General features: G+C 38.0%; 1 protein-coding gene across 1 annotated transcript in view; it reads left to right on the top strand.

Moving 5' to 3' along the window:
• The window catches only part of LOC137004322 (zinc finger protein 850-like), a 35,183-nt gene extending 13,957 nt beyond the window's left edge, over positions 1-21,226 (top strand). The window contains exons 5-6 of the mRNA XM_067364560.1: positions 12,954-13,534; positions 20,469-21,226. Coding sequence (XP_067220661.1) covers positions 12,954-13,534; positions 20,469-21,100 — 1,213 coding nt within the window. The 3' untranslated portion in view covers positions 21,101-21,226. The remainder of the gene's footprint in view (positions 1-12,953; positions 13,535-20,468) is intronic.
• Positions 21,227-23,416: the final 2,190 nt, after the last annotated feature.

The following is a 23,416-nucleotide window of genomic DNA, read 5'->3' as shown; positions in this document are numbered from 1 at the left end:
AAAAGGGAAACAAAGTGTTATAACTTCTGCATACATTAATTGATTTTGATGAAACTTTGGCTTAGTCTTCGTTGTACAAGGCTGATCACATGGATTTGACTATTGTGATTCAAAGTCATAGCGCCACCAACTGGAAGCAGAAAATGTGTCACTTTCAGCATACATTGAGATCACCCTCTTATTTTTACCTGATTTGCTTCAAAATTCATCAGAATAATGTTAAAACTTGGCACATGTAATCCTTTGAAAATGGGCAGGGAGGAGGGGCTCTATAACGGCACCTTGTAGTGCAGTAAATGTGGAGTGAATTTGACATAGTCCTTTGATGTTTAACCGTTTTAAGTGCCTATTGCCCGCTGTGCACAGTTGCCCTGAAGCCACCGGGGTGGCGGTGCCACCGGGCTTGGGCCCGCCATCGCTGCTCGCAGCTATATTTATTATTTTTTTTTTTTATTTTTTTTTTTCCGTCTTCCGGGGCTTTTTGGGGGCCTTAACATGCTCAAAAACTCTTGAAAATTGGCACACACATTGGAATCCGCGGCCATTAGGACGCCGGAGAGGCTGGTACCCGGGCGTGGCAGGGGGGCTCGCCAGCGCCCCCTTGAAAAAAGTCTGAAAATTTGGTCCATATATTAAACATGCTTGCACGTATTAGTATGAAACTCAGTACACATATAGACCTCATCGGGCCGAACAACTTTCGCGCTCTAAGTTAATCGCCACGCCAACAGGAAGTCAGCTATTAAGGGTTGTTTGAAAAACGCATGCTCTGGAATTTGATATACTCCTCCTAGACGATTAATCCGATCGCCACCAAACTCGGTCAGCATGAAGTCAAGACACTGATGATTAAAAATTGCCAGGGGATTTTTGATATCTCGAACGGTTTGGCCGTGGCGAGGCAACGAATTTATGGCGAGAAAAAGGAAACAGGAAATGTGTTATAACGTCTTAATACATATATTGATCTTTATGAAACTTCACGAGTGTGTTCGTTATAGGAGTCTGATCACATGGATGTGACTATTGTGAGTCAAAGTTATAGCGCCACCAACTGGCAGCAGGAAGTGTATCACTTTTTGAAATGTTTTGAGATCACCCTCTTATTTTTACCTGATTTGCTTCAAACTTCATCAGTGTAATGTCAATACACAGCAGATGTAGACCTATGACAGGATTTTTGATATTTGAAATATTGTTGCCATGGCAACAGGTCAAACTGTAATAATATTCTTGAGTGTTTTTGAGGCTCTTAACATGCTTCAAATTGCATGAAACTCGACACACACATCAATATTGTCAACCAGTAGACATGGACAAAGCCATAGAAATGGGCGTGGTGGAGGGGCTCAGTAGCGCCACCTTTTGACAAAAGTGGGGGTTAGTTTTTCCTACAGTCACCAAACTCGGTACACATATTATTCTCATCAAGCCGGACAATTTTCTAATTTACATTCATTAGCTCCGACCAACAGGAAGTCAGCTATTTTGGTTTGAATGTTAATTTTTTTAAAAAACAGGCTATGAATTTTATACTACTACTCCTACAGGGTTTATCCAATTTACACCAAGCTTTTTTTAACTTGTTGCTAACACATTGAAGTTGTTTAATTGCAAACGGATTTTGGATATCTCAAACGGTTTGGCCGTGGCGAGGCAACGAATTTATGGCAAGAAAAGGGAAACAAAGTGTTATAACTTCTGCATACATTAATTGATTTTGATGAAACTTTGGCTTAGTCTTCGTTGTACAAGGCTGATCACATGGATTTGACTATTGTGATTCAAAGTCATAGCGCCACCAACTGGAAGCAGAAAATGTGTCACTTTCAGCATACATTGAGATCACCCTCTTATTTTTACCTGATTTGCTTCAAAATTCATCAGAATAATGTTAAAACTTGGCACATGTAATCCTTTGAAAATGGGCAGGGAGGAGGGGCTCTATAACGGCACCTTGTAGTGCAGTAAATGTGGAGTGAATTTGACATAGTCCTTTGATGTTTAACCGTTTTAAGTGCCTATTGCCCGCTGTGCACAGTTGCCCTGAAGCCACCGGGGTGGCGGTGCCACCGGGCTTGGGCCCGCCATCGCTGCTCGCAGCTATATTTATTATTATTTTTTTTTTTTTTTTTTTTTTTTTTCCGTCTTCCGGGGCTTTTTGGGGGCCTTAACATGCTCAAAAACTCTTGAAAATTGGCACACACATTGGAATCCGCGGCCATTAGGACGCCGGAGAGGCTGGTACCCGGGCGTGGCAGGGGGGCTCGACAGCGCCCCCTTGAAAAAAGTCTGAAAATTTGGTCCATATATTAAACATGCTTGCACGTATTAGTATGAAACTCAGTACACATATAGACCTCATCGGGCCGAACAACTTTCGCGCTCTAAGTTAATCGCCACGCCAACAGGAAGTCAGCTATTAAGGGTTGTTTGAAAAACGCATGCTCTGGAATTTGATATACTCCTCCTAGACGATTAATCCGATCGCCACCAAAGTCGGTCAGCATGAAGTCAAGACACTGATGATTAAAAATTGCCAGGGGATTTTTGATATCTCGAACGGTTTGGCCGTGGCGAGGCAACGAATTTATGGCGAGAAAAAGGAAACAGGAAATGTGTTATAACGTCTTAATACATATATTGATCTTTATGAAACTTCACGAGTGTGTTCGTTATAGGAGTCTGATCACATGGATGTAACTATTGTGAGTCAAAGTTATAGCGACACCAACTGGCAGCAGGAAGTGTATCACTTTTTGAAATGCTTTGAGATCACCCTCTTATTTTTACCTGATTTGCTTCAAACTTCATCAATGTAATGGCAATACACAGCAGATGTAGACCTATGACAGGATTTTTGATATTTGAAATATTGTTGCCATGGCAACAGGTCAAACTGTAATAATATTCTTGAGTGTTTTTGAGGCTCTTAACATGCTTCAAATTGCATGAAACTCAACACACACATCAATATTGTCAACCAGTAGACATGGACAAAGCCATAGAAATGGGCGTGGTGGAGGGGCTCAGTAGCGCCACCTTTTGACAAAAGTGGGGGGGTTAGTTTTTCCTACAGTCACCAAACTCGGTACACATATTATTCTCATCAAGCCGGACAATTTTCTAATTTACATTCATTAGCTCCGACCAACAGGAAGTCAGCTATTTTGGTTTGAATGTTAATTTTTTGAAAAAACAGGCTATGAATTTTATACTACTACTCCTACAGGGTTTATCCAATTTACACCAAGCTTTTTTTAACTTGTTGCGAACACATTGAAGTTGTTTAATTGCAAACGGATTTTGGATATCTCAAACGGTTTGGCCGTGGCGAGGCAACGAATTTATGGCGAGAAAAGGGAAACAGGAAATGTGTTATAACTTCTGCATACATTGATTGATGTTTATGAAACTTCAGGAGTGTGTTGGTTGTAGTAGTCTGATCACATGGATGTAACTATTGTGAGTCAAAGTTATAGCGCCACCAAATGGCAGCAAGAAGTGTATCACTTTTAAAATGCTTTGAGATCACCCTCTTATTTTTACCTGATTTGCTTCAAACTTCATCAGTGTAATGTCAATACACAGCAGATGTAGACCTATGACAGGATTTTTGATATTTGAAATATTGTTGCCATGGCAACAGGTCAAACTGTAATAATATTCTTGAGTGTTTTTGAGGCTCTTAACATGCTTCAAATTGCATGAAACTCGACACACACATCAATATTGTCAACCAGTAGACATGGACAAAGCCATAGAAATGGGCGTGGTGGAGGGGCTCAGTAGCGCCACCTTTTGACAAAAGTGGGGGTTAGTTTTTCCTACAGTCACCAAACTCGGTACACATATTATTCTCATCAAGCCGGACAATTTTCTAATTTACATTCATTAGCTCCGACCAACAGGAAGTCAGCTATTTTGGTTTGAATGTTAATTTTTTTAAAAAACAGGCTATGAATTTTATACTACTACTCCTACAGGGTTTATCCAATTTACACCAAGCTTTTTTAACTTGTTGCTAACACATTGAAGTTGTTTAATTGCAAACGGATTTTGGATATCTCAAACGGTTTGGCCGTGGCGAGGCAACGAATTTATGGCAAGAAAAGGGAAACAAAGTGTTATAACTTCTGCATACATTAATTGATTTTGATGAAACTTTGGCTTAGTCTTCGTTGTACAAGGCTGATCACATGGATTTGACTATTGTGATTCAAAGTCATAGCGCCACCAACTGGAAGCAGAAAATGTGTCACTTTCAGCATACATTGAGATCACCCTCTTATTTTTACCTGATTTGCTTCAAAATTCATCAGAATAATGTTAAAACTTGGCACATGTAATCCTTTGAAAATGGGCAGGGAGGAGGGGCTCTATAACGGCACCTTGTAGTGCAGTAAATGTGGAGTGAATTTGACATAGTCCTTTGATGTTTAACCGTTTTAAGTGCCTATTGCCCGCTGTGCACAGTTGCCCTGAAGCCACCGGGGTGGCGGTGCCACCGGGCTTGGGCCCGCCATCGCTGCTCGCAGCTATATTTATTATTTTTTTATTTATTTATTTTTTTTTTTTTTTTTTTTTTCCGTCTTCCGGGGCTTTTTGGGGGCCTTAACATGCTCAAAAACTCTTGAAAATTGGCACACACATTGGAATCCGCGGCCATTAGGACGCCGGAGAGGCTGGTACCCGGGCGTGGCAGGGGGGCTCGACAGCGCCCCCTTGAAAAAAGTCTGAAAATTTGGTCCATATATTAAACATGCTTGCACGTATTAGTATGAAACTCGGTACACATATAGACCTCATCGGGCCGAACAACTTTCGCGCTCTAAGTTAAACGCCACGCCAACAGGAAGTCAGCTATTAAGGGTTGTTTGAAAAACGCATGCTCTGGAATTTGATATACTCCTCCTAGACGATTAATCCGATCGCCACCAAACTCGGTCAGCATGAAGTCAAGACACTGATGATTAAAAATTGCCAGGGGATTTTTGATATCTCGAACGGTTTGGCCGTGGCGAGGCAACGAATTTATGGCGAGAAAAAGGAAACAGGAAATGTGTTATAACGTCTTAATACATATATTGATCTTTATGAAACTTCACGAGTGTGTTCGTTATAGGAGTCTGATCACATGGATGTGACTATTGTGAGTCAAAGTTATAGCGCCACCAACTGGCAGCAGGAAGTGTATCACTTTTTGAAATGTTTTGAGATCACCCTCTTATTTTTACCTGATTTGCTTCAAACTTCATCAGTGTAATGTCAATACACAGCAGATGTAGACCTATGACAGGATTTTTGATATTTGAAATATTGTTGCCATGGCAACAGGTCAAACTGTAATAATATTCTTGAGTGTTTTTGAGGCTCTTAACATGCTTCAAATTGCATGAAACTCGACACACACATCAATATTGTCAACCAGTAGACATGGACAAAGCCATAGAAATGGGCGTGGTGGAGGGGCTCAGTAGCGCCACCTTTTGACAAAAGTGGGGGGGTTAGTTTTTCCTACAGTCACCAAACTCGGTACACATATTATTCTCATCAAGCCGGACAATTTTCTAATTTACATTCATTAGCTCCGACCAACAGGAAGTCAGCTATTTTGGTTTGAATGTTAATTTTTTTAAAAAACAGGCTATGAATTTTATACTACTACTCCTACAGGGTTTATCCAATTTACACCAAGCTTTTTTTAACTTGTTGCTAACACATTGAAGTTGTTTAATTGCAAACGGATTTTGGATATCTCAAACGGTTTGGCCGTGGCGAGGCAACGAATTTATGGCAAGAAAAGGGAAACAAAGTGTTATAACTTCTGCATACATTAATTGATTTTGATGAAACTTTGGCTTAGTCTTCGTTGTACAAGGCTGATCACATGGATTTGACTATTGTGATTCAAAGTCATAGCGCCACCAACTGGAAGCAGAAAATGTGTCACTTTCAGCATACATTGAGATCACCCTCTTATTTTTACCTGATTTGCTTCAAAATTCATCAGAATAATGTTAAAACTTGGCACATGTAATCCTTTGAAAATGGGCAGGGAGGAGGGGCTCTATAACGGCACCTTGTAGTGCAGTAAATGTGGAGTGAATTTGACATAGTCCTTTGATGTTTAACCGTTTTAAGTGCCTATTGCCCGCTGTGCACAGTTGCCCTGAAGCCACCGGGGTGGCGGTGCCACCGGGCTTGGGCCCGCCATCGCTGCTCGCAGCTATATTTATTATTTTTTTTTTTTTTTTTTTTCCGTCTTCCGGGGCTTTTTGGGGGCCTTAACATGCTCAAAAACTCTTGAAAATTGGCACACACATTGGAATCCGCGGCCATTAGGACGCCGGAGAGGCTGGTACCCGGGCGTGGCAGGGGGGCTCGACAGCGCCCCCTTGAAAAAAGTCTGAAAATTTGGTCCATATATTAAACATGCTTGCACGTATTAGTATGAAACTCAGTACACATATAGACCTCATCGGGCCGAACAACTTTCGCGCTCTAAGTTAATCGCCACGCCAACAGGAAGTCAGCTATTAAGGGTTGTTTGAAAAACGCATGCTCTGGAATTTGATATACTCCTCCTAGACGATTAATCCGATCGCCACCAAAGTCGGTCAGCATGAAGTCAAGACACTGATGATTAAAAATTGCCAGGGGATTTTTGATATCTCGAACGGTTTGGCCGTGGCGAGGCAACGAATTTATGGCGAGAAAAAGGAAACAGGAAATGTGTTATAACGTCTTAATACATATATTGATCTTTATGAAACTTCACGAGTGTGTTCGTTATAGGAGTCTGATCACATGGATGTGACTATTGTGAGTCAAAGTTATAGCGACACCAACTGGCAGCAGGAAGTGTATCACTTTTTGAAATGCTTTGAGATCACCCTCTTATTTTTACCTGATTTGCTTCAAACTTCATCAATGTAATGGCAATACACAGCAGATGTAGACCTATGACAAGATTTTGGTTATTTGAAATATTGTTGCCATGGCAACAGGTCAAACTGTAATAATATTCTTGAGTGTTTTTGAGGCTCTTAACATGCTTCAAATTGCATGAAACTCGACACACACATCAATATTGTCAACCAGTAGACATGGACAAAGCCATAGAAATGGGCGTGGTGGAGGGGCTCAGTAGCGCCACCTTTTGACAAAAGTGGGGGGGTTAGTTTTTCCTACAGTCACCAAACTCGGTACACATATTATTCTCATCAAGCCGGACAATTTTCTAATTTACATTCATTAGCTCCGACCAACAGGAAGTCGGCTATTTTTGTTTGAATGTTAATTTTTTGAAAAAACAGGCTATGAATTTTATACTACTACTCCTACAGGGTTTATCCAATTTACACCAAGCTTTTTTTAACTTGTTGCTAACACATTGAAGTTGTTTAATTGCAAACGGATTTTGGATACCTCAAACGGTTTGGCCGTGGCGAGGCAACAAATTTATGGCGAGAAAAAGGAAACAGGAAATGTGTTATAACGTCTGCATACATATATTGATCTTTATGAAACTTCACGAGTGTGTTGGTTGTAGTAGTCTGATCACATGGATGTGACTATTGTGAGTCAAAGTTATAGCACCACCAACTGGCAGCAGGAAGTGTATCACTTTTTGAAATGCTTTGAGATCACCCTCTTATTTTTACCTGATTTGCTTCAAACTTCATCAGTGTAATGTCAATACACAGCAGATGTAGACCTATGACAGGATTTTTGATATTTGAAATATTGTTGCCATGGCAACAGGTCAAACTGTAATAATATTCTTGAGTGTTTTTGAGGCTCTTAACATGCTTCAAATTGCATGAAACTCGACACACACATCAATATTGTCAACCAGTAGACATGGACAAAGCCATAGAAATGGGCGTGGTGGAGGGGCTCAGTAGCGCCACCTTTTGACAAAAGTGGGGGGGTTAGTTTTTCCTACAGTCACCAAACTCGGTACACGTATTGTACTCATCAAGCTGGACAATTTTCTAATTTACATTCATTAGCTCCGACCAACAGGAAGTCAGCTATTTTGGTTTGAATGTTAATTTTTTTAAAAAACAGGCTATGAATTTTATACTACTACTCCTACAGGGTTTATCCAATTTACACCAAGCTTTTTTTAACTTGTTGCTAACACATTGAAGTTGTTTAATTGCAAACGGATTTTGGATATCTCAAACGGTTTGGCCGTGGCGAGGCAACAAATTTATGGCGAGAAAAAGGAAACAGGAAATGTGTTATAACGTCTGCATACATATATTGATCTTTATGAAACTTCACGAGTGTGTTGGTTGTAGTAGTCTGATCACATGGATGTGACTATTGTGAGTCAAAGTTATAGCACCACCAACTGGCAGCAGGAAGTGTATCACTTTTTGAAATGCTTTGAGATCACCCTCTTATTTTTACCTGATTTGCTTCAAACTTCATCAGTGTAATGTCAATACACAGCAGATGTAGACCTATGACAGGATTTTTGATATTTGAAATATTGTTGCCATGGCAACAGGTCAAACTGTAATAATATTCTTGAGTGTTTTTGAGGCTCTTAACATGCTTCAAATTGCATGAAACTCGACACACACATCAATATTGTCAACCAGTAGACATGGACAAAGCCATAGAAATGGGCGTGGTGGAGGGGCTCAGTAGCGCCACCTTTTGACAAAAGTGGGGGGGTTAGTTTTTCCTACAGTCACCAAACTCGGTACACATATTGTACTCATCAAGCTGGACAATTTTCTAATTTACATTCATTAGCTCCGACCAACAGGAAGTCGGCTATTTTTGTTTGAATGTTAATTTTTTGAAAAAACAGGCTATGAATTTTATACTACTACTCCTACAGGGTTTATCCAATTTACACCAAGCTTTTTTTAACTTGTTGCTAACACATTGAAGTTGTTTAATTGCAAACGGATTTTGGATATCTCAAACGGTTTGGCCATGGCGAGGCAACAAATTTATGGCAAGAAAAGGGAAACAAAGTGTTATAACTTCTGCATACATTAATTGATTTTGATGAAACTTTGGCTTAGTCTTCGTTGTACAAGGCTGATCACATGGATTTGACTATTGTGATTCAAAGTCATAGCGCCACCAACTGGAAGCAGAAAATGTGTCACTTTCAGCATACATTGAGATCACCCTCTTATTTTACCTGATTTGCTTCAAAATTCATCAGAATAATGTTAAAACTTGGCACATGTAATCCTTTGAAAATGGGCAGGGAGGAGGGGCTCTATAGCGGCACCTTGTAGTGCAGTAAATGTGGAGTGAATTTGACATAGTCCTTTGATGTTTAACCATTTTAAGTGCCTATTGCCCGCTGTGCACAGTTGCCCTGAAGCCACCGGGGTGGCGGTGCCACCGGGCTTGGGCCCGCCATCGCTGCTCGCAGCTATATTTATTATTATTATTTTTTTTATTTATTTTTTTTTATTTTTTTTCCGTCTTCCGGGGCTTTTTGGGGGCCTTAACATGCTCAAAAACTCTTGAAAATTGGCACACACATTGGAATCCGCGGCCATTAGGACGCCGGAGAGGCTGGTACCCGGGCGTGGCAGGGGGGCTCGACAGCGCCCCCTTGAAAAAAGTCTGAAAATTTGGTCCATATATTAAACATGCTTGCACGTATTAGTATGAAACTCGGTACACATATAGACCTCATCGGGCCGAACAACTTTCGCGCTCTAAGTTAATCGCCACGCCAACAGGAAGTCAGCTATTAAGGGTTGTTTGAAAAACGCATGCTCTGGAATTTGATATACTCCTCCTAGACGATTAATCCGATCGCCACCAAACTCGGTCAGCATGAAGTCAAGACACTGATGATTAAAAATTGCCAGGGGATTTTTGATATCTCGAACGGTTTGGCCGTGGCGAGGCAACGAATTTATGGCGAGAAAAAGGAAACAGGAAATGTGTTATAACGTCTTAATACATATATTGATCTTTATGAAACTTCACGAGTGCGTTCGTTATAGGAGTCTGATCACATGGATGTGACTATTGTGAGTCAAAGTTATAGCGCCACCAACTGGCAGCAGGAAGTGTATCACTTTTTGAAATGTTTTGAGATCACCCTCTTATTTTTACCTGATTTGCTTCAAACTTCATCAGTGTAATGTCAATACACAGCAGATGTAGACCTATGACAGGATTTTTGATATTTGAAATATTGTTGCCATGGCAACAGGTCAAACTGTAATAATATTCTTGAGTGTTTTTGAGGCTCTTAACATGCTTCAAATTGCATGAAACTCGACACACACATCAATATTGTCAACCAGTAGACATGGACAAAGCCATAGAAATGGGCGTGGTGGAGGGGCTCAGTAGCGCCACCTTTTGACAAAAGTGGGGGTTAGTTTTTCCTACAGTCACCAAACTCGGTACACATATTATTCTCATCAAGCCGGACAATTTTCTAATTTACATTCATTAGCTCCGACCAACAGGAAGTCAGCTATTTTGGTTTGAATGTTAATTTTTTGAAAAAACAGGCTATGAATTTTATACTACTACTCCTACAGGGTTTATCCAATTTACACCAAGCTTTTTTTAACTTGTTGCGAACACATTGAAGTTGTTTAATTGCAAACGGATTTTGGATATCTCAAACGGTTTGGCCGTGGCGAGGCAACGAATTTATGGCGAGAAAAGGGAAACAGGAAATGTGTTATAACTTCTGCATACATTGATTGATGTTTATGAAACTTCAGGAGTGTGTTGGTTGTAGTAGTCTGATCACATGGATGTGACTATTGTGAGTCAAAGTTATAGCGCCACCAAATGGCAGCAAGAAGTGTATCACTTTTAAAATGCTTTGAGATCACCCTCTTATTTTTACCTGATTTGCTTCAAACTTCATCAGTGTAATGTCAATACACAGCAGATGTAGACCTATGACAGGATTTTTGATATTTGAAATATTGTTGCCATGGCAACAGGTCAAACTGTAATAATATTCTTGAGTGTTTTTGAGGCTCTTAACATGCTTCAAATTGCATGAAACTCGACACACACATCAATATTGTCAACCAGTAGACATGGACAAAGCCATAGAAATGGGCGTGGTGGAGGGGCTCAGTAGCGCCACCTTTTGACAAAAGTGGGGGTTAGTTTTTCCTACAGTCACCAAACTCGGTACACATATTATTCTCATCAAGCCGGACAATTTTCTAATTTACATTCATTAGCTCCGACCAACAGGAAGTCAGCTATTTTGGTTTGAATGTTAATTTTTTGAAAAAACAGGCTATGAATTTTATACTACTACTCCTACAGGGTTTATCCAATTTACACCAAGCTTTTTTTAACTTGTTGCGAACACATTGAAGTTGTTTAATTGCAAACGGATTTTGGATATCTCAAACGGTTTGGCCGTGGCGAGGCAACGAATTTATGGCAAGAAAAGGGAAACAAAGTATTATAACTTCTGCATACATTAATTGATTTTGATGAAACTTTGGCTTAGTCTTCGTTGTACAAGGCTGATCACATGGATTTGACTATTGTGATTCAAAGTCATAGCGCCACCAACTGGAAGCAGAAAATGTGTCACTTTCAGCATACATTGAGATCACCCTCTTATTTTTACCTGATTTGCTTCAAAATTCATCAGAATAATGTTAAAACTTGGCACATGTAATCCTTTGAAAATAGGCAGGGAGGAGGGGCTCTATAACGGCACCTTGTAGTGCAGTAAATGTGGAGTGAATTTGACATAGTCCTTTGATGTTTAACCGTTTTAAGTGCCTATTGCCCGCTGTGCACAGTTGCCCTGAAGCCACCGGGGTGGTGGTGCCACCGGGCTTGGGCCCGCCATCGCTGCTCGCAGCTATATTTTTTCTTGGGGTTCTAAGAGGGGCTTAACAGTTCAGAGGGGGTGCCAAAACAATAACAATAATTTTAAGTGCATTTATTGTATTTACCTGAAAAGTATACATTTACAAGGTCACATTGTTAACTGTGCAGTTACTAATCACACTATCCATTTCTTTGAACATCTTTATTATTACTATAGCGCTTTGACTCAATAATGGTTTATCGAAACCTGCAGACTTACAATTGCGTAGACATACTGTACATGTTTATGTCTATGGATGGAGAATCCCACCTACGGCTGAAATAGATAATGAGGGCTTTAAAGCCTTTAAAACTAAAGGAAGGAATGTGTTTATGTTTTAAAAAATTCTAACAAAATGGAAAAGAGTGCAGTGTGTCTAGACGTGTTATTAAAAGTTGAAGTTTGACATCATTTGACATGCCATTTTAAAACAGTGTGAAAAAAATTTAAAGCAGACGAGGCATCAAGACGTCTGTTTTTAAATTATGTTGCGATAGATGCAAAACAACCTCTTTTTCTTCACCATATCTCAGGGCAAAGAATTTATATTAAGTGCAAGAATTTATACTAAAATCTATATTATTTGACGTCTATAACGTGAGTGAATCTTCACAAATATCAAGTGAATTTGACAATAATCAGCGGCTCAAGCCAGCAAAGTACATACTCACCAATTTGCAGATTACAAGAGGACAATATGTCAGTTATCTTCTGAGCAATTCTGAGATGTGTATGAAGTGTGATTGCTCTTGATGAGGAGCTTAATACGTTCATTATCTGCTAATGTGCACATACATGAAGATGGCCTAATTGACTCCTTCCCCATCAACCATTGTTTATACATAAAGGTACATTAAAACATTTATTAAATCTTCTTTTTTGAATGACATTTTTATTTTCAATGAAAGTAACACTTGATGTGTCTTCTAGACCAGGTGGAAATGAAACAGCAAAGAGAAGAACTGAATGAAGTGAAGGAGGAACATCATAACTGTAAAACTCAAAGAACAAATGCGAAAAAGCTGCACACCTGCACTCAGTGTGGAAAGGGTTTCACAGGAAAAGGAGGTCTTGAAAGACACTTAAGAATTCATACTGGAGAGAAACCGTTTACATGCACTCAGTGTGGAAAGAGTTTCACACATAAAGGAGACCTTACGACACACGTGAGAATTCACACTGGAGAGAAACCGAATACATGCACTCAGTGTGGAAAGAGTTTCACACAAAAAGGAAACCTTAAAACACACATGAGAGTTCACACCGGAGAAAAACCATTCAAGTGTGATCAATGTGGAAAAAAGTTTATTTCATCATCACATCTAAAAGCTCACCTGAACGTTCATTTAGATGAGAGGCCTTATGTTTGTTCTCTCTGTGGAAAGAGTTTTTCATGGCTGAGCAGTTTTAAACAGCACCAGAAAACGCATAAAGAAGTCAGAGATTATATGTGCTTTGACTGCGGGAAGAGATTTACAACAGCTGAGCATCTGAGACAGCACCAAAGAATTCATACTGGAGAAAAACCTTACAAGTGCTCATATTGTGACAAGAGATTCACTGTGTCTGGAAACCTGAAAACACATGAGCGAGTTCATACTGGAGAGAAGCCGTACTACTGTACTCAGTGTGGGAAGAGTTTCACCCAATCACATCATCTTGTTGCTCATATTAAAAAGCATTGTTCTGTGTCACAGTGAGAAAATGTTTTCTTCAGATCCAAAAATCATGTTTCAAATAGGTTCCCTTTGTAAAGTCTTTATAAAGGTGTTTGTTAATGACTAATAACTCATTTACAAATGCATTAAAAGTCATTGATGAGGAGTTATATAAATGCATAAATAAAAAGGGTAACATAATACCTGCCAAATAGTGAGTCATTTTTAACTTGCATGTTATAAATGCTCAATAAATGTATTTATTCACACATATATTACTATGAACCATGATAATCTGCAATATGGCCATGAGTCCTATTCAGAGGAATGTATAAAAACTGATTTCATGTTTATCAAGATGAAATGATCAAACTTTATTGTGAAAAAAAAAAAAAAACATACAAGCAAAAAAATCACTTGATGAGATATTAATAATGAAAAATGTAATTACATTAGTTACCTGTGAACCCTAATAAAGGGTGAACCATTTATTCAGGAGTTATAAACATTAGCAACCTTGGTATGACAATTAAGGTTATGACATTACTTTTAAAACGCTCTTGTTCAGTGGAAATCAACATGGATAATCATTGTCAGAATATTTTCATTGATAATGTTGATGTTCTAAAACAACAGTGTAGCAACAAGGTTATAAGAAATGCTCTTTGTTATTTTCCTGCTGCAAGATTTTTTTGGTCTTCTTTTTTTGGTAATATCTCTTGGGTTAAAGCATGGAAACTTTCAAATAAGTTCTGTCTCAATAACAAATTTAGGGAAGTGTCTTACAAAATACGTCATAGAATTTATCCTGCTAAGCATGTTTCCGAAAGATTTAAGCTCAGTATTTAAATACCTGTGAATTTTGTGGACAAGAAAAAGAAACTATTTTACATCTGTTTTTTCACTGTAATTATGCAAGATTATTTTGAAAAGATTTAAAATTCTATATTAATGCAACGTGTCGGTGTTGCAATAGAGATGAAATGTAAACGGATATCCACAACGATGGCTATTTTAATGAAGAACTACAGAACAGAAGCGCGCGCACACGCGCACACGCGCGCACACGCACGCACACACACACACACACACACACACACACACACACACACACACACACACACACAATATAACATTACATTACATTAAGAACGGACAGGGAGTGAGTCCAATATAAAGGGAGTGCTAACGAGGAAGTCCAGGTGATGATGATCGGTGATGATGAGGAGAAGACGAGGGAAGTGAGTGCAGCTGTGGAGAACAGGAGGATTATGGGAATTGGAGTCCTGGAGACAAGGGATCTGTGACATTACCCCTCCCCCCCTCCCGGTAGGCATGGCCTCACGCCGTAGGTGTAACAACAGGGAGGGGGGTGGGTGCAGGGAGAGGAGTGGACTGGAGTGGAGGTCTCCAGGGTGGGTCCATGAGCCATGGCGGGTTAGGAGTCCTGGGCAGCCATGACGGGTCAGGAGCTTTGGGCTGCCATGGCGGAGCCCTACCCACATGTGTGGCCCCCACATGTACCCCACCCACGGGTAAAGAACTACATATTATACATTTGTTTATTTTATTAGGAAAATACCATATACATAAGAAGAAGTAGGCTCAATGTAAACCAAAATTTTCACACTTTATAAATGACTTTAAATTATATGTAAATCTTTTGGAACAAACCAAAAACAAAAAAGCACTGAAAACACATAAATTTATGTAATATTAGTATTTTTTTAAAATGATTTCCCCCCTTCTTTTGTCCTTGGCAGCTAATGTATATATGATAATGTGAATCTTGTTCTTGTGGCATTGAATAAAAAAAAAAATAAAAAAAAAAATGGACCAATCAGCTGTGAGTATAAAGTCACATATATCTGACAGAATAAAGATATGGGGGGTTGCCCCTGTATCTCAGTTTAAGGGGAAAGCATCTTTTAGCGTCTTTTGCTGTTAATTATATTTATATTATATGAATTATAATTATGTAAAATGTAGTGTTGGGTGTTTGTGTGTGTGTGTGTGTGTGTGTGTGTGTGTAATTGTTCCAGCAAACTTTTATTTGTATTATCCTTTCGTGTTTCATCTTCGTCACACTCCAGTAGGTGGCGGTATGCACCATTTTGCAACGAGTTTGCAACCCACCAATAAATCCACAGAAGAAGAAGAAGTCAGAAGCGCGAAGAGAGTCAGGTATGTCTCAGTAGTGCCCCTTATTAAACAGCAAAAAAAAAAACTATGCTATAAGTAAAGCTTTGAGTTAATATCAAGAATTTGAAACCAAAACAAGTATGTATTTGTTTTCCTGTTAGCGGTTTGGTGTATATTCGGAGTTTTATTAACGTACATATTCGTTTAATGTTGCCGTCCGCGCGCCAAAATAGAGAACGGGTTTTTCCGTGTTAATAAGTTTTCTAAAATATAATTTTCGGTGGATTGAGTCTGTAGAAACGTCATTTAGTGTAGTGAACATGTGTAGCTTTTATTTTTATGTCAGAATGTATGCTTATTGCCAAATCTCTGGTCTATGAATTGCAGTTGCTGAGGACAGTGTTTTCTCATTCATCCTTCAGCTAAAAGAGAGTAAACCTGAAGTTATTAAATTAATTATTAATAACTGTGTTAATACATTTATGTGTAAATAAAATGCAGGTATGTTTGACAATATAAGAAAATAAATTCACTATCTCTAACAAATATATATAACTGTTATATTGGCTGGCTATAATTTAAATGTAAATTGATATACTGTTGATGTAATTTTATTTTTTATAATTTTATTTTATTTATTTTTTGCGTGAATGTGAATTTTTCATAAGTGAGACACAAAAAGAAATCAACTATTGTGAATGTGATGCAACCCTTTATTGTGTACATTACGTTCTCTTTATCTGTTTGATTAAAATTGACTATCCATCCTACCAAATTAAGTTCCAGGTTAAATAGTATCAAAGGTGATGAACCTGTAGTATGTTTCAGCCTGTTGACACCATGTGTTTAATGTTTTCAAGAAGGACAAACTCCAGGTGTATCAGCTGAAATCTGTGTGCCTGTTAAAGATGGAGTTTATTAAAGAGGAGGAAGACGTGAGTGATCCAGAACCATCCAGAATAAAAGATGAAGAAACTGAGGAACAAATAGGTTGGTGTCCATTCTTAATTCTTCATTGTTGACTGCTTTGGTAGATGTAAATTAATAAGCAGTATATGCAGTGGTAGCTCCAATTTTTTTTGGGGGGTGCTAAGGTGGGGACTTAACAGTTCACAGTGGGTGCCAAGAATTTTTTTAAAGTGCATCTATAACTTCAATATTCTGCCTTTATTGCATTTTTCATTTTACCTTAAAACTACCAGCCTGGTCTCATTGTTAATATGTAGGTATTATTTCGTAACTTTCAAAGACACAAAACACATTTTTATACGTTTGGATAGGTGCAAAAATGTACAAAATGGACACATTGGCAGGATTTAAACGTAGCATTATTACATTTTTACAGCGTGAAAAAAAGTTTTTACAGATCTTTCCTTAAGATATGTATAATTTTCCTTTTTATCATTTTATAGATAAATGTAATATCCCTAAACCCCACCCCTAACCAAAACAAACATTTTAAACAGAAAACCACTTCACTGACAACGTGTGATTTTTGTGAGCAAAAGTTAAATACAGATAAACACTGAAATTCAGATAAAGCAAATGTAAAGTGAAATAAACTTCTGTGAGTTTTGTAAAAAAGTTGTTTTTGAGTTGTAACTTTCTGACCTGTCATTTAGCTGTCAGTTTCATTTCAATATATTATATACATTAAAAAAAAATTTTCATATACATCATTTATTTATAAATTCACAAATGTCTCACGTTCACTTTTATTAAAGAATAATGTTGATTTATGACAAATTGCCATCCATAGTTTCTGTATAATAAATGTTCTAAAACTGTTCTAATTCTGAGGCAGGAACAGATTGGAAAACAGATTTCAATGGTTTGTCTCAGCATGTTAAATTAAATGAAATGGGAAATGTATAGTGGAATGAGACAAGGCTGCTTTTCAGCAACTCGATTACTGTGGTGGTACTGTTATTTCTGTCTTTTTTGGTTTATATTACAGCCATTGCACATTGATACAGGGCCATATGCAGTTTGTATATAGACATAATCAATGTAAAGGCACCTCATTGGTCTCTTTCTTCTGTACAAAAAGCACAATAAAATGTTACATGTCTCAACTGAAACGGATAGAAAAAGATTGGGTTTAAAGGTGCCCTAGAACTGAAAATTGAATTTGCCTTGACATAGTTAAATAATCAGAGTTATGTACATGGAAATGACATACAGGTGCTGGTCATATAATTAGAATATCATCAAAAAGTTCTTTTTTTTTTATTGTAAATTATTTTTAAAAATATAACTTTCGTATATTCAAGATTCCCTACATGTAAAGTAAAACATTTCAAAAGTTTTCGATTTATTTATTTATTTATTTATTTTTTTTTTTTTGATTTTGTTGATTAGAGCGTACAGCTCATGAAAGTCCAAAATCCAGTATCTCAAAATATTAGAATATTTCCTAAGATCAATCAAAAAATGCATTTTCAAATCAGAAAAGTTCAAGTTCTTTAAAGTATGTTCATTTGTGCACTCAATACTTGGTCGGCAGCACATATTACAGCAAATGACTTGCTCCTAGCACAAATTACAGCATCAGTGAAGTGTGGCATGGAAGTGATCAGCCTGTGGCACTGCTGAGGCACTATTGAGCCTTCAGATCATCTGTATATTGTTGGATCGACTGTTCTCATCTTTCTCTTGAAAATATCCCATCGATTAAGGTCACGCATGTTGGCTGGCCAATAAAGCGCAGTAATATCATGGTCAGCAAACCACTTGGAAGTGGTTTCTGCACTGTGGGCAGGTGCTAAAGTCCTGCTGGAAAAGGAAATCAGCATCTACATAAAGCTTGTCAGCAGATGGAAGCATAAAGTGCTCCAAAATCTCCTGGAAGATGGCTGCATTGACCCCCCCCCCCCCCCCCCAAAACATTACTGACTTTAGAAACTTCCCACTAGACTTCAAGCAGCTTGGATTCTGTGCCTCTCCAGTCTTCCTTCAGACTCTGGGACCATGATTTCAACATGAAATGCAAAATTTTCTTTTGTCTGAAAAGAGGACTTTCGACCACTGTTCAATGTCCAGTTTTTTTTCTCCTTAGCCCAGGTAAGATGATTCTGACGTTGTTTCTGTTTCAGAAGTGGCTTGGTAGTCCTTTTTTCTGAAAATGTCTGAGTGTGGTGACTCTTGATGCGCTGACTCCGGCTTCATTTGACTCATTGTGAAGCTCTCCCAAGTGTTCGAATCGGCTTTACTTGACAGTATTCTCAAGCTTGTGGTCATCCTAGGGCTGGGCGATATATCGAATGCTTTTGTCACGCGCATTTCGTCAGTAAAGCCGGTTCCCTGATTACCGCTAAATCGCCATCACCTGCTTTCAAATGAAGCGGCATTTAATAGACAGAGCCGTAGTTCACTGATAAGCCACGCAATATCGCGTTCAATAACGACGGCGATTCATATCGATATGAACGCGATATTACGTGGCTTATCAGTGAACTACGGCTCTGTCTATTACATGCCACTTCATTTGAAAGCAGGTGAAGGCGATTTAGCGGCAATCAGGGAACCGGCTTTACTGACGAAATGCGCGTGACAAAAGCATTCGATATATCGCCCAGCCCTAGGTCATCCCTGTTGCTTGTGCACCTTTGCCTACCCAATTTCTTCTTTCTAGTCAACTTTGCATTCAATATGCTTTGATACATCACTCTGTAAACAGCCACCACATTCAGTAATGACCATCTGTGACTTACTCTCTTAGTGGAGGGTGTCCATGATTGTCTCCTGGACCATTGCCAAGTCAGCAGTCTTCCCCATTACTGTGGTTTCAAAAAACAAGAGATACCTGGAATTTATACTGTAGGGATGGTCATTTAATGAAACTCAAGTGTAAATATTCTAACATTTTGAGATACTGGATTTTGGATTTTCATTAGCTGTATGCTCTAATCAACAAATAAAAAAAAAAAAACTTTTTAAATGTTTTAATTTACATGTAGGGAATCTAGAATCATTTACAATAAAAAAAAATGAACTTTTTCACGATATTCTAATTATATGAGCAGCACCTGTACATTGAGTCTCAAACACCATTGTTTCCTCCTTTTAAATCTTGTTCGTGCAAAGGACCTCTGAAAAACAGGCAAATCTCAACATAATACTGACTGTGATACAACAGTCTGGATTATTAATATGTACGCTCCCAACTTTTGCATATACCAGCCCATGTCAAGGCAGTATTAACGTTGTGGAGCTGCACAGCCAAATCATCAGAAGTACTGCAGGTATTGTGAAGCAAACAAGCATTGACAATAGCGAAAATGGAAAATGGATCCATAACTGTTTATGATCCATGATATTATGAAATATTTAGTGATATTTGTAAATTGTCTTTCAAATTGTTTCGTTAGCATGTTGCTATTGTTTCTTTCTGTATTCATGAAGACCAGAGCCATGTCGTTTCATTTTTAACCCGAAAACGCTTGCAGTCCATATAATTCATAAACGCATCTTCATTCTTATTGAGTCTCTCCAACAGTGTGTAGCTTTAGCCCCAATAGCCGCTTTAGGTCCGATAGCCGCGAAAATTTCTGGGGGGAAGGGGTGGATACCTGATGATATCTGATCTCTGTTGCTTTCTTCCATTAAATCAGGTTTCACTTTAACTGATTCTAACTTGATGTGTATTTTAGACCAGGTGGAAGTGAAACAGCAAAGAGAAGAACTGAGTGAAGTGGAGGAGGAACATCGTAACTTGAAAATTAAAAGAACAAATGCCAAAAAGCTGCACACCTGCAATCAGTGTGGAAAGAGTTTCGCAAGAAAAGCATTCCTTACAACACACATTAGATTTCACACTGGAGAGAAACCGTATACATGCACTCAGTGTGGAAAAGGTTTCACACAAAAAGGAAACCTTACAATACACGTGAGATTTCACACGGGAGAGAAACCATTTACATGCACTCAGTGTGGAAAAGGTTTCACACAAAAAACAACCCTTAAAACACACTTAAAAATTCACACTGGAGAGAAACCGCATACATGCACTCAGTGTGGAAAGAGTTTCATACAAAAAGGACACCTTAAAATACACATGAGATTTCACACGCGAGAGAAACCGTATAAATGCACTCAGTGTGGAAAACGTTTCACACAAAAAACAACCCTTAATACACACTTAAAAATTCACACTGGAGAGAAACCGTATACCTGCACTCAGTGTGGAAAGAGTTTCAGAAAAAAAGAATACCTTAACCATCACATGAGAGTTCACACTGGAGAGAAACTGTTCACCTGTACTCAGTGTGGAAAGAGTTTCACAAGAAAAGGAAACCTTAACACACACATAAGATTTCACACTGGAGAAAAACCATTCGAGTGTGATCATTGTGGAAAAAAGTTTATTTCATCAACATATCTAAAACGACACCTGATAGTTCATTGTGATGAGAGCATTTTTAAACCGCACTAGAAAACACATGATGAAGTCAGAGATTATATGTGCTTTGATTGTGGAAAGGGCTTTACAGCAGCCGAGCATCTGAAACAGCACCAACGAATTCATAATGGAGAAAGATCTTTCAAGTGTTCATATTGTGACAAGAGTTTCACTGTGTCTGGAAACCTGAAAGCATGTGAGCAAATTCATACTGGAGAGAAGCCGTACCACAATAATCAGTTATTTTTCAATATATGAAACAATTCCCTCAATTTGATCTTTTAGATTTAATATGGATTTTTTTTTTTTTTTTTAACTTTTGTTTATATAACAGATTTATTGAAGTCTACACATTTCTCTGCAACATAAATATTGTCTATAAGTTCTGTACAATAACAACAAATAAAATGACCATTTCACTGACAACGTGTGATTAAATTTTGTGTGATTAAGTTAAATACAGATAAACTGAGATTCAGATATAGCAACTGTAAAGTGAAATAATGTTTTTTTGAGTTAACTTTCTGACCTGTCATTTAGCAGTCACTTTCATTTCACTATATCATAAACATTAAAGATTTTTTTTTTCATAGACATTATTTATAAATTCACAATTTTCTCAAGTTCACTTTTATTGTGAAAGTATACTGTTGATTTATGACAAATTGCCATCCATAGTTTCTGTATAATAAATGTTCTAAAACTTCTAATTCTGAGGCAGGAACAGATTGTAAAACAGATTTCAATGGTTTGTCTCACCATGTTAAATGAAATGAAATGGGAAATGTATAGTGGAAAGAGACAAGGCTGCTTTTCAGCACCTCTGTTAATGGTGGTACTGTTATTTCAGTCTTTTTTGTTTTATATTATACAAACAGCCATTGTACATTGATATAGGGCCATATGCATTTTGAATATAAACATAATACATATAATGGTGCCTTATTGGTTGTTTTTTTTTTTTCTGGACAAAAGGCACAATAAAATGTACATGTACTGTTGTCACTGTAACCTCTGCTTGTGTCCAATATGCGTAAACATACTGTACATGTTTATGTATTTATTATGTCTATGGATGGAGAATCCCACCTATGGCTGAAACAGATAATGAGGGGCTTTAAAACTAAATGAAGGAATGTGTTTGTTTTAAAAAATTCAAACAAAATGGAGTGCAGTGTGTCTAGGTGTGTTATTAAAAGTTGAAGTTGATCAAACTTTATTGTGAATGTTATGAGCAGAAGTTATTTATTCATTCATCCCATCCTTTTGTCCTGTGTGTTTTTTTTTGTTTTTTTAATCTCTGTGTATGTGCCTGCATGTTTGTATTACAGATGGGCGTGGCTTGTGATAACCTGTTGGAGGCTGCGATTGGTTCTCCTCCTCACCTGATCTGAATATAAAGACCGCCCCAAACACACTGAAGAGGCCATCATTGTGCCATCGTGTCGTTGATCGTAACCTATCTCATCATTACTTCGTATCGTTTGTTAGTCTAGAGTGTCGTGCCAGAGAGATTGATTGTGAGTGATTATTTGGAGTTTGTATTTGCGAGTGTGACTGACTGTAGTATTTTGTTTGTTGTTATTTCTTGTTTATTCGACCCACGCCTGTTTGACCACCGATTACTGGATACTGATTCTGCTTTGTTCGCTACTGACTTCTGTAAATATTACCTGTAAATACTTTTGTATATATCTTTGCCCAGTCGAGGGATGTAGGGGGTTGGACGCCATTTTATTTTGGTACACATTTTTTTTATATTGTTTTTGGTTAGGGAGATAGGTAAGTTTAAACTGTATTTTGTTTTCTTTATTTTCAACTAGGAATTGTAGAGGTTTAAAAAAAGGATTCTTTTGTTTATTATTTTGGCCTTGTCTGCCCCTGACGCTAACCCTCTGTAAGAAATAAAATCTTTTCTATTTGGAATCTCTCTGGTAGTGAGACTCATTTCTTCCTCTTCCTGTTGCGGCCGACCCCTAGACGGTCGTAACAGTGAAAAAAAAAAAAAAAAAAGCACAAAAATCACTTGATGAGATATTAATAATGAAAAATGTAATTAAATTAGTTACCTGTGAACCCTAATAAAGGGTGAACCATTTATTCAGGAGTCATAAACATTAGTAACTTGTGAAAGTGAACCTTCATGTCTTTATATATGCTGCATCATGAAATAACCAGAAATCTGGTTCTGAGTAAAATATGTGTAAATAAATACATTTATTAAGCATTTATAATATGCGAGTTAAAAATGGCTCACTATTTGGGATATTTTGTTAAAGATATTCATACAGTTATAACTGCTTATCAACGCTTCATAATGTATTTGTAAATGAGTTATTAGTCATTAAC

The sequence above is a fragment of the Chanodichthys erythropterus genome, chromosome 17 (assembly GCF_024489055.1).
Source record: "Chanodichthys erythropterus isolate Z2021 chromosome 17, ASM2448905v1, whole genome shotgun sequence".
NCBI classification, from domain to species: Eukaryota; Metazoa; Chordata; class Actinopteri; order Cypriniformes; family Xenocyprididae; genus Chanodichthys; species Chanodichthys erythropterus.
This window is presented reverse-complemented; position numbering and strand designations above follow the sequence as displayed.